Source organism: Nansenia antarctica (assembly GCF_963989245.1).
Source record: "Nansenia antarctica genome assembly, chromosome: 7".
NCBI lineage: Eukaryota > Metazoa > Chordata > Actinopteri > Argentiniformes > Microstomatidae > Nansenia > Nansenia antarctica.
The window spans coordinates 803,087-815,641 of NC_137677.1; the positions used below are offsets into that span (position 1 = coordinate 803,087).

At 45.4% G+C, this 12,555-nt stretch overlaps 1 protein-coding gene across 1 annotated transcript in view; it reads left to right on the forward strand.

Moving 5' to 3' along the window:
- The window catches only part of ryk (receptor like tyrosine kinase), a gene marked incomplete at its 5' end in the record, with an annotated part of 61,378 nt that extends 49,276 nt beyond the window's left edge, over positions 1 to 12,102 (forward strand). The window contains 7 exons of the mRNA XM_080535961.1: positions 757 to 843; positions 1,996 to 2,065; positions 3,201 to 3,333; positions 6,226 to 6,335; positions 6,505 to 6,664; positions 9,434 to 9,570; positions 10,794 to 12,102. Coding sequence (XP_080392087.1) covers positions 757 to 843; positions 1,996 to 2,065; positions 3,201 to 3,333; positions 6,226 to 6,335; positions 6,505 to 6,664; positions 9,434 to 9,570; positions 10,794 to 10,905 — 809 coding nt within the window. The 3' untranslated portion in view covers positions 10,906 to 12,102. The remainder of the gene's footprint in view (positions 1 to 756; positions 844 to 1,995; positions 2,066 to 3,200; positions 3,334 to 6,225; positions 6,336 to 6,504; positions 6,665 to 9,433; positions 9,571 to 10,793) is intronic.
- Positions 12,103 to 12,555: the final 453 nt, after the last annotated feature.

Consider the following 12,555-nt stretch of genomic DNA (forward strand, 5'->3'; position numbering starts at 1 on the left):
GGTCCTGGCTAGCCTGGGAGGGAGGGAGGGAGGGAGGGAAGGAGGGAGGGAGGGAAGGAGGGAGAGAGAGAGAGAAAGAGAGAGAGAAGGGCTGCAGGGAGGGAGACACACTCACCCTGTTGTTATCCATCATCACTCCTCCTGTTGGAACACGGAGCCAAGCGGCCTGCGGGCTCAGATTCTTCACTTTACATTGATGGTTTAGTTTATGCTCTTTAATGTAGTTTTACCCCACTGACTGACTGAAGCTGCACTTCTCCACTGTCTCCCAAAGGAATATAGGGAAAGATTGAGGAGAGAATAAATATGTTCAATAGGTTTTAGCACCTTTCTCTCCCATATGTTCAATTCAATTCAACTTTATTCGCCCTAACCCTAACCCAGTGCACTAGGAACATGACTTGGTATTCTACCATGCTGAACAAGCTACAGTACATACAACAGCAAGACGACAATACAACAAAACTCAAGACAAAATATACAGTACTAGTTCCCTTTTTGTTAGAATATCCCCCAAAGGTTAAGTGGAATGCCCTTGTTTGGAACTCGGAGTGTTGGAAATTACAATTTCTCTCCCGTGAGAGAGACACTGGGGTAACAATGAGCCTGTCCACTTGTGTCCGTTGAGCAGCCAGGCATGGCTGCGTACTGTTAGAGGTGATGTGTCTGTCTGTCTGTCTGTGAATAAGATGCCTGCCTCTCCTCCTCCCTGCCCTTTCCCTCAGATAAAATCTACGGTCTCTCTTTCTTTCACAGGGACCTTTGGCCGGATCTTTCATGGCATTCTTTTGGACGAGAAGGATCCCAGCAAGGAGAAACAGGTCTTTGTGAAAACAGTGAAAGGTATGCGCTCCCAGTCCCTCATCGCCGCTACGGTCACTTAGCTCAGGAGAACGAGCTTTGTTTTCGCACGTTAATTGAATCATTGTGCTCTAAAGGTTGTTAACCTTATTTTTCCATTTTCTCCTTTTCATGGGTAACTTAGCGTGTGTTTAGAAAATAAAAGTATTGGCGTCGGGTGTGCAGGTCGGTGCCAGGACGGGATGAGGCTGTAGATTACACTCAGCAGTGGGATGAGCGTTCTAGCGGCTGTCTGCTGCCTCTGCTATCGCTATTGAGCTTATTCGTGGGCGTCTATGGAAAAGCCCTTTGCTGCCAGAGTTGCCAAGGCTAAGGGTTACTTAGGGCAGTCAGTCTTGTTATGACTCAAAGGGGAGGACCAGAGATAGTTTACGCTGGTGTCTGGTGCCAATAATAAAAGAGGAGTAATAGTAAGACAGGATTATAAAAAGGTAAATAACGCATCAATATAGGGAGAAGGGAGCAGGGCAGGTGGAAAGGTGCCCTGAGGTACCCTGAGGTAACTCGTAAGGTAACCCTAACTCCACACGTCTCTCCCTTCCACGGCCTTTCTCAGCTTCCTCTCCCAGCTGCCCTCTTGCCCCGGCCGCTCTGCCCTTGTTGACTCAGGGCGGGGTGGGTACCAGACGATGAACAATGTGCCCATGCCACGCTGGGCTCAGTCCAGAGCTCCACTTCCTCCTCTCATCCCCCGGGGGCAGGAAACAATACTGGTTCCCATAAGCACCGAGCAGCGTTGGCTAAAGCTGCACTCAGAGATTAAAACGCAAGTCTCTGTGCGCTTGGCAGAAGTCGATATTCTCTCCGTGGATATTCCAACTATGGATGGAATTAAATATCCGTTAACGGAAATCCTCTTGCCGTTCTCATAGAAGGGGTGTCGGGGTCGGGGGTCGGGGTCAGGGTCAGGGGGTTATCAGAGGGCTTATCATCATACTGCTTATCGTGACCTCTCTCTTTTTCTTTTGTTGTTGTTGCTGTTTATAGTTATTCATGACCTGGCCAAGAAGGTCGTCATGAACTAGCCATGTTATCTGTGGTTGCTTTCTTACATGTTAGTTGAGTGTTCTTGTATGTTATTATTGTATGTTATTATTAACCTTACCTAACCCTTCTTCCTTTGAAACCCTCTAGATAACTCCTCTGAGGTGCAGGTCACCATGATGTTGACTGAGAGCTGCAAACTCCGGGGACTCCATCACAGGTACGTCACAGCAGCTTCGACTAATACTTAACTAATACTTAACTCACTGGGTTAGGGTTAGCTAACTGGGTTAGGGTTAGGGTTAGCTAACTGGGTTAGGGTTAGGGTTGGCTAACTGGGTTAGGGTTAGGGTTAGCTAACTGGGTTAGGGTTGGCTAACTGGGTAACCACCACCAACACTCAGACGGTCCACACTATTCTTTTGCACCCTTGTTTGTTTCAAATGGCCACACATGGACAGATAATAAGACACTATGATCTGAGCGCGTTATGCAATGGTCCCACAGCCTCAGCTGTCTACATACCACGGCACCACAAATCTAATGGCTCCTCCCACTTGACCAACACACTGTCATCATTGCTGCTTTATTCATTCAGTTCTGCTGTATTCCCCTTTGACTGGAAACTTGTGCAAGCCAGTGGGATTGTTTCAACAACTGTCTGAGAGAACACAACAGCATGTACCCATGACTGTACCCATGTACCCATGACATCAGGCCGTGTGAAATGAAACCAAAACGTTGTTGAACATTTTGTCCCATTTTCATACGAAATGACTCAGACATTTCGCCATCATTTTTGTGTATTGTCTCAAGCACTCAGAGAGAATACACATAGCTATCTAGTTGATTGACAGTCTCTGTATTGACTGGGTGGTGTTGTAAATGTAACATCAATGTTCTTGTTGCATATCACATGATTGGACGTGATTCAAGGCCGCCCCGCCTTCAGAAGTGTGTTAGATATCTGATCACTTGTCATGTCGTGTGTGTCTTTGATTCTATGAGAACCTTGTTCGTCACGGGTCAGCCCACACCTTCCTCTTCCCCTTCCTTAGGTCAGGAGGGCAGCGAGGGCCGTGTCTCAGAGACACTTCCTCATCCCGCCGCCGTTTGACAGAGACTCTGATCCCTCTGGCCAATTCTCACACAGAATTATATAACTAATCTTCCCACATTGTCACGCAAATGGCTTTACTACTCCACCCATTTTTACTACTCCACCCCAAACAAAAATGTCCACTTGAATCCTAGCTGACCCACACACATAGTTTCTATATTCGGTAGACTAGAACATTTTGGATGTGCAGAAATGTCGTTGAAAATGGTTGTTTTCTTACTCTTTTTCCTCTCAGAAACCTGCTGCCCATAAGTCACGTGTGCACAGAGGAGGGGGAGCGGCCGATGGTGCTTCTACCTCACATGAACTGGGGAAACCTGAAGCTGTTTTTGCGGCAGTGCAAGCTAGCCGAGGCTAACAACCCGCAGGTAAGCTAGCCGAGGCTAACAACCCGCAGGTAAGCTAGCAGAGGCTAACAACCCGCAGGTAAGCTAGCCGAGGCTAACAACCCGCAGGTAAGGCCCTGCCTCGGCCCAACAGGCCACATGAGCAGGTCTGCTATGCCTCAGACATTAGAAGAACTTAAACATCTAGTCCTGCTCAGCCATCAACACAGTAATGGGGAAAAAATAATCTGATACTTTTGTGATATACAGCTCTGGAAAAAAATTAAGAGACCATTGCCAAATTATCAGTTTCTCTGGTTTCACTATTTATAGGTATGTGTTTGAGTAAAATGAACGTTTTTGTTTTATTCTATAAACTGCTGACAACATTTCTCCAAATTCCAAATAAAAATATTGTCATTTAGACAATTTGCAGAAAACCGAGAACCGTTGCACCCCTAGTCCTAATGTCAAAAATCGACTTTGACCCTTGGGAACAATTATTTGAATAATCGATTATTCTGTCCCATCCCTACTACAAATGGTTTTTACAGAACAATATGTGTTTTATAGCAATTATTAGAATTACAAGGTTCTATCTCCGTTTAGGGCAGTTCAGAGATATTGAGCGTCAAAGTTTTTACATTCCATTATGTTTTGTGAGATGGAACCGTTGTATTGTATTAATTACTAACTCAAAAATGTCAACATTTTAAAAATAACACCACACAGGCATTAATAAACACCTAATGGATCAGATTATGTAAAAAAAACTCAATTTAGAGAGCCATATAATTCTAACATCACGTAATGTTATTAGAGTTCTTTTTATATGTAGTGTGTAAGCTTCGGGGCTCGGGGCTCAGAGACTCTTTCCCATGAAAAGACAATCAGGCTTTTGTGCTGGTTAACCCCAGGGAGCCTTTGATCCACTTGGCGTAGGCACCCCTGCAGAAGCCATACCGTAGATCCAACCAATCAATCAGCCCCAGAAACTACAAGGCAGATGAGGAGGGAAGCCTTGTTTAAGGTGCAGCGAACCTATGAAAGTTTCCCTCCACAAGACGAAGCTTGCCGCTCAGATGCAGTACAGAAAACCCTTTTGTACGTTTTCTGATAACACACCAATTTTAATTCCCAGTCCTCTCATTAAATACTTAAGGCGGTTGTCAGGGCTTACAAAGACACACTCATAAACTTTTTCCCTCATGCTGTCGCCATAAACATGAAGCTATAAATCAGCACTATAACATTAGGAAGAGACCGAACTGTCTGGAGAGCATCGAGGGAGCGTAGCATTACCGTCTGGCAATGACACTAATTCTCTGATTCAACATCTGGTTTAGAACCTTTTCTTAAAGAAGAAAAACAGGTATTGTGTAAATCTTGTGTACATTTTGCATTGGTTTTCTTTCCATCGCCGACCTTCTCTGAATGTGCTGGCCTAACCTAATTGAGTCATAGACCGTCTCCCCAGCGAGCTCTGCTGCAGGTCTGAGACAGAGACAGATGTCTCGGTCGATGCTGCCTGGTTGGGTTTTAACAACACGACAGGTTGCCAGGGCCTGGGTTTTTAGTTTTTTAGTTTTTTTTCACAGGGCCCCAATTAATACGAGTTCAGTCACGCTGTCAGATCAGATCAAGGCGCATTAACAGCCATACGTCCGTGCTGAGTGCTGAGTGCGTCGGAGCCAGAGCTGGTAAAGCACCTCAGAACGTCTGACTCAGAGTCAGGCCAGGCTTACATAAAGACAAGAGTGTACATAAGCAAGACGGGCCACTCCTCCAGAGCTCTGTTCTCCAGGGAGCTAGCACGCGGACGGCTGTCTGTTCTGCTTCCAGGTGCACAGGGTGTTTATGTACATACCGCAGAGCTACGGTAATTAGCGTCATAATCACAGCTCAGACGTCAAGCCATAGTGGCTAATTAGGTAGATAATGGGGGTTGGGAGACTACTAATAGTTTCTGGTAATCTTGGTAGATTGTTCTCTCGTCTTGTGCCTGTCTGTCTGGGGTCTTTCAGACGTGTTTCTGGGGGTACAACTCTTTTTCAGAAGCTAGAGGGGTTAGCAACTAAGGTTGCAAAGGGTCAGAAACTTTCCAGTAAATGTCTGGAATCTTTCCGGAATCTTTCCATGGGAATTTAAGCCCGGGAATTTAACAAAAAAAGTTATGTTATAACAGTGAACTTTTTTGTTGGATACACATAAGGCAATTCTAGGTCTTGTGGCATATTTTTGTTCAACTATCCCCAATTCAATGGAATTGCAATGCACCCTGGGTCACACGTACAGCTGATTCTCAAGGTCTTGCACACTGATGAGAAGCTATTGGGTTGTTAAGTCGTGACGTGTTTCCGGGTCCAGAGTTGGCTGAGGCGCTCTCTTCGAAATGCCTCAGTAATAATAAGGTATATATATCTCAAGGTCTTGCACACTGATGAGATGCTATCGATCCCACACTACTACAGTCTGAGCCTGACTACGTGCTTTCTGGTACGTTAGGGGGAGGATGGGTCATTGGGGATCATTCAATATTCCCTTTCTTTTGTTGTCCAGTGAAATCATCCCATGTGAAGAGTCAACTCATTTAATTGAAGTTCAATTTGTAACTATCTTACTTTTTTCTTATTATTTCTGTTGGATTTAAGGATTTAATCATGTGCAATTATATCTACTTATGATAAAGGTAAAAGGTTTATGTTTAGAAAAACACATTTAAATGGTGTTAATTTGCATATATTCCCGTTAATTCCTATGGAAAGTTTCCACCTCTGAATATTCCCCTAAATGTGCAGCACGTCTTTTTCAAAACTTCGTAGAGAAACGGGAGAAACAATGTTCAGTGCTCTGAGGGGGAGGATTCTACCTACCTACTCTGCCTCTTTTCCTCTCATCTTTTTTTCCTCTCTGTCTCCCCTCCCTTCCTCCCAGGCGATTTCTCAGCAGGACCTGGTACACATGGCCATCCAGATCGCCTGTGGCATGAGCTACCTGGCTCGCAGAGAGGTCATCCACAAAGACCTGGCGGCCAGGAACTGCGTGTGAGTGCTCCTAACACAACTCAGTGCAATTGTTTTGTATTTACAAGTACATTGAAGTGTTTGCCCTCAACCAATATGTCATTCTCCATAGATAAGAACTTAATTTTGTATGGAAGAAATGTACTACTGAAGATAGAACGGTGTTCTCTGTACCCTCTCCCTCCTGCAGCATTGACGACAGTATGCAGGTGAAGATCACAGACAACGCTCTGGCCAGAGACCTGTTCCCCATGGACTACCACTGTCTGGGGGACAACGAGAACCGGCCCGTGCGCTGGATGTCCCTGGAGAGCCTGCTGAACAACGACTTCTCCAGCGCCAGTGATGTGGTGAGAGACTGTCAACTCCACTTTAACCTCCAGACACCTTGTAACCTCCGTTTACTGCACGGCACTCTTTCCTCCAGACGGCAAACATGTTTTTGTTTTGAGACAAATTTCCGCTGTAGACGAAATGATTAAGCGAGTAAATCCTCAGTATTAATATGAATCCTCACCTAAGGGCAGTGTTCTAAATTGTGATCAAAGGGGTTGTTGCGTAAGCTCCTAAATGTTTCACAGTGCTACCTGGGATTTTCATTTGGGAGCCCATTGCAACTACGACTGAAAACTGAAGCTTTCGATTGGTTAGGTGATGTAGGGGTAAGAGGTGATTGGTTAGGTGATGTCGGGGTAAGAGGTGATTGGTTAGGTGATGTAGGGGTAAGAGGTGATTGGTTAGGTGATGTAGGGGTAAGAGGTGATTGGTTAGGTGATGTAGGGGTAAGAGGTGATTGGTTAGGTGATGTAGGGGTAAGAGGTGATTGGTTAGGTGATGTAGGGGTGAGAGGTGATTGGTTAGGTGATGTAGGGGTAAGAGAGGTGATTGGTTAGGTGATGTAGGGGTAAGAGGTGATTGGTTAGGTGATGTAGGGGTAAGAGGTGATTGGTTAGGTGATGTAGGGGTAAGAGGTGATTGGTTAGGGGATGTAGGGGTAAGAGGTGATTGGTTAGGTGATGTAGGGGTAAGTGGTGATTGGTTAGGTGATGTAGGGGTAAGAGGTGATTGGATGTTTCTCTTTAAGATAGCAGCAGAAACTAAAGCCTGGTACACTCCTATAAAGATAATCTAGCCGATTTTGGCCCGATTTCCCCCCTTCCGACCAAGGACAGCAAACGCCCGATTATCGGATGGATCTACCCGGACAAATGTTAGTGCCCGGACACTATTTTGCATGACAAAACCAAATAAACAATTACGTCTTGATGATGATGATGATGATTAAAATATATGTGAAAATGTCACATACAGATGTGCAAAGCACCACTAGCAAAGCAGTCGACCAGATCCCACGGCGGAGCGTTTCTGTCTCTGTTTACGAGGGACGGGAGGTCCAGAGCACAGAGTGTGTCTGGCGGTAACAAACACCACCGTGCTCCCCTTTGACCTGGCCGGGCCTGGCACAGCTTCTGTCCACAGCCAGGAAGCCTCTGAAGCCTCTGGAGACACCGCGGCTCTGCTCCAACACCGTGTGCCTTGTGCCATGCCCTCCCATCCCTCCCGTCCCTGACCTCCCATCCCGTACGCCCTACGCCTCTTATAGGCTGACAGTAACAGTAAAGATGTTGCTGGGCTGCCAGTAAACTCCAGCAGGATACATGACACACGCGTCCTTTCTTAGTAGTTATAAAATAGATTCCTCTGGTCCTGTCCTCCGTCATCCACTTGCTTCCTACTCAGAATGCATCGGAGGATTTGATCTGAGACTGACGCCCCTTAGATATCCTCCTCCTATGTTCTTTGGGAAGCAGAGAGAGAGGAAGGATGCAAGGGATTGAATTCCGAACAATGACAGAAGAGCTTAGGAAAGCCTCGCTGCTAAGCATCCTCTTCGGTTTTCTATCTCCCAGTGTTACTCATCCCATACCTCAGTGGAGTGGAGAGATGGAGGTGTACTCTCTCTCTGTCTGAGGAATGTTGGCAGGGTGTTCTCTCTGTTCTTCCTCTGGTAAAGACTTAGATTCCTCTCAATTCCCTGGTTCCCTTTAACCCTCCCTCCACTTCCTTTAAAGGTCTGGGTCAAGCCAACAAGCTGGTAACAAACACACACACGTTTACTGTTAATAGAGAGGCTAGAGAGGGATTAGACGTCAGTGTTTGCAGTGGAATTATACCCTCTCTTTGTTCAACACAGCCACGTTAGGACAGAGAACCAGGACAGGCTTGGCTCTAAAACAATCACATTTCTTTCTATTTAACCCATATTTTTTCAGGTTAGTGTGTTTGAGATAAAAAATCATTTTCAGGACACTGTCAGTGTCAATATATTTAATTGAATTTACAGTGTATTAGTAGGCTAATATTTCTAGGTAAAGTGAGACTTACAATGACAGCATGTTGAGAGTAGCTGGTGTAGTTGTGTAAGCGTTGCAGTCCAGGGGGACACCGTTTACTTTCAAGCCTTTATCAAAGGTTTTAGGACAATGTTCTAAAGTCAGTATACATTTTTAGCAAATTTCCTTTCCTTGCATTGTGTCTGTGAAATGCCTCTTCCCTGAAAGTCAATAAGCGGCAATATATCTTTTTTTGTCAGACGACAAAGACCCTTTTGAAAAATTTCTGGACAACATTTTGTGGTGTTTCATTTTTAGCTTCGGTAAAACGAACTCTGATGATGGAATTTCCTCTCCTTCCCATCTGCACCAAATGTTGATATGAAAACCTCCTGGCCCGGTTGTAAATGGTAAATGGTAAATGGACTGCACTTACTGTATATAGCTCCTTTTTTGCTGCTCCAAAGCTGCTCCAAAGTGCTTTACAACGGCCTCTCATTCACCCATTCACACACACATTCACACACCAATGGCGGCAAGCTGCCATGCAAGGCGCCGGCCGGCCCCGCTCACTTGGAGCAATTTTTGGGGTTCAGTGTCTTGCTCAAGGACACTTCGACATGTGGCCAGCCGGGGCTCGAACTGCCGATCTGCCAGCCTTGTGATCATTAAACGGCAGCTCTACCTCCTGAGACACAGCCGCCCCTCATGTTAGTCATGTCTGGTTGTCCGTTCTATCCTGTGGTCTGATCTCTGATCTCTGCGCTGCTTGTCTTGCCTCCTCAGTGGGCGTTTGGAGTGACCCTCTGGGAGCTGATGACCCTGGGCCAGACCCCCTACGTGGACATCGACCCCTTCGAGATGGCCGCTTACCTAAAGGACGGCTACAGAATAGCACAGCCAATCAACTGTCCCGATGAGCTGTAAGTCTTCTCCTGCAGCTTAGCTCCTCCCATTCCACAATTAAAGCTTTCATGCCGTACTAACTGACCATAGATACACCTACACAGCGCACACTGACACCTGTTTCTTATTGGCCGCTTAATCTGCACTGATTTCGATGGACAGTTGTAATTTTGTCATGTCTTAGTATGGCATTCAGGCGTCTCATAAATACTATATGTCATGAGATTTGTGGTACGTTTAGTGCATCCCCCTAAGAATAATACATTTGGCAATGAAATGTGACTTATCAAGAATATTATGGGCTGTTTAGTTCACTATCAACATAAGTACAGATATCAAATGTGAACCCCTACCAAATAAAGCTTCCTTCTGTCAGGGAGATGTTTGCATGATCTTTCAGGAGAGCTGAACTCAATTCAAAGTGCTCGTAGTTAGTTACTGTATCAGCTAGTAGCTAGTAGTTACTGTATCAGTAGTTACTGTATCAGCAGCACAACTTCAGACTCGACCTTATCCACATCCTGCAACTGTCAGGGTGCTGAGCTGCAGCCAGGAGTCACAGAGGCCAGAGCTGTTTAGTGTTGTCCTCAGCACACGGCAGGGTTACAGTGTGACTCACGGCTCTCTGGTTGGAATAGAGGGAAGTGGAGGAAAGGCTAATCAGAGTGCTATTGGAGAGCAGCACACGTATCCTGTCATAAAGAATAGGTGTTGAACTCCATGCTTATTGGAACTGAAACACACTGACAGATGCAGGAACGTCAAGCATGAAGAAGTAGACTTTGTTGAATAAGATACAGCCAATAACTAGGGGGGGTACTGTATGTATGGAAAAACAATATCTTTATTTATATGTTTGTATTTCCAGCCTCATTGTTAGAGTGATCCTGTTTTACAGTGTTGCTCCTGGGATATTTAGTACTGTTATAACATACTCAAGCCTTTTTAATATTTAGTCATTCATTTGCACTGTGCAACTATTTGGAATTGCTTGCCAGTGCAAAAATAATCGGCTGACCCAGACTTTTCTATCCTTCCCCCCTCTCTTCCCCCTCTCCTCCCCCTCTCCTCCACCTCTCCTTCCCCCTCTCTTCCCCCTCTCCTCCCCCTCTCCTCCACCTCTCCTTCCCCCTCTCCTCCCCCTCTCCTCCACCTCTCTTCCCCCTCTCCTCCCCCTCTCCTCCCCCTCTCCTCCACCTCTCCTCCCCCTCTCTTCCCCCTCTCCTCCACCTCGCTGCAGGTTTGCAGTCATGGCCTGTTGCTGGGCTCTGGATCCCGAAGAGAGGCCGAAGTTTCAGCAACTTGTTCAGTGTCTCACCGAGTTCCACGCTGCCTTAGGGGCGTACGTGTGAAACTGAGCCCCTGGCTTTTGTAAAGACCAACCAGACAGACCTGAAGTTTGTGAACAGAACTCATCACGAGGAAAAAAATATACAAAAATTGTGCCTTATCAAAAGAAAAAGACTTTCGTCACTACAAGTGGATTTTGTTTTGTAAGATATCGATTTGTTAAAACCACATTTCCATTATGTAGACCAAGTGAAATTATCGGCGTTTGTTGAGGCCTCAAAACAGTGGAGTAATTCTCTTTGAGGTGATGATATTTCTCATGTCTCCCAGGCCGACAGGAGATACCTGTACCCTTATTTCCCAGAAGAAGACACGACGGAAGGTTCTCATTTTCTCCAGCGCACCAGCCACTCTCTTGGAAGACAGTCCTGAGAGAACTCTGTGCCAACATGCTGTTGTCATTTTCCTAAACATTCAGCCCTTGAGGACCTGTTTTTAAAGACTCAATAATAATGTTTTCTACAGGTTTTTTTTGTATTTAGAGAAGAAAATGTAGACCTGATGTTTTCAGTGAGAGATTAACTCCACACACAACAGATTAAGGCTTTACTAGGGTGCCAAAGTTTGACGGAGAGCTTCATCTACTACGCATATATTGTACACTATAGACATGCTGCTTCACTTTGTCATAGTAAGCTCAAGATTGGTACGGGAGGCCTTCGGGGGAAACAGTTTTGGATGCCAACGGACCTTCGCTGGACTTCTGTCAGAGATGTGATATCTTCAGAGATGTGATATCTTCCACTCGCTGAACAATGGAAACCCAACAAAGAGCGTCGTCATCACCACATCCCGTCCCTTCGACATTCATTAGACCAGCGACAGTATGTGGACCGTGGGTGTTACCAGTCACGTAAACTCTACACTCTGATGGATGTCTTTTTAAAGTGGTTTTTAAGTGTCTTCAGTTCTTGGAAAACCGCCCGATGCCCAAAACCCCGCCCTCCTCCACCTCCACCACCACAAATTCTAATATCACGTACAGGGTCGTCGTCATTATTATTATTATTCATTTTTGAGTTTGACTGTTCTGTGTCAGAACAAAGTATAGCTACCACGTTTTTTGAGAATTTAAAGTATGAATAACTAGAACACTAATCACTGTGAACCTCAAACCTGCCGAACAGCAACGTGGCCTGATGTTATCCTCACATGTGCACAGCGACATCACGTCTCTGTGATTGGCTGTTCATGATCACTGCATGTTGAATTAAAGGGTGTTGTGTAAACTGCTTCCTGAATTCATATTCATACCCACAAATTAAACAGAACCCTTGAAATAAGATCTGCGCTCATTTTTCCATTCATGTGGTTTTATTCTGGTTTGATATGTTATTGTTTTGCTCATTCCAGAGATGGGCTTCGCCTGATTGGCTTAGGGTCCTGCTGAGGGCTCTAATGAGATTTCTCAACATGACATCAAAGCGTTGTTGTACAGAAGCCCGTCGGTTCAGATGCCTGCCCCCCTTCTGTTGGGTGAATTATGGTCAATGAGAAGCTTAATTGATGAACAAAAGATGTTTGCTAAAGGGATGTACTGACAAGAACTGTTGCTTAGTCTCTGTTGGAGCGATTTCATACTTGGGATTCCCTGATTATAACCTTTATTTGAGTTGTGCAAGATGATCTTAGTTTTTATAGTTTATCACCAG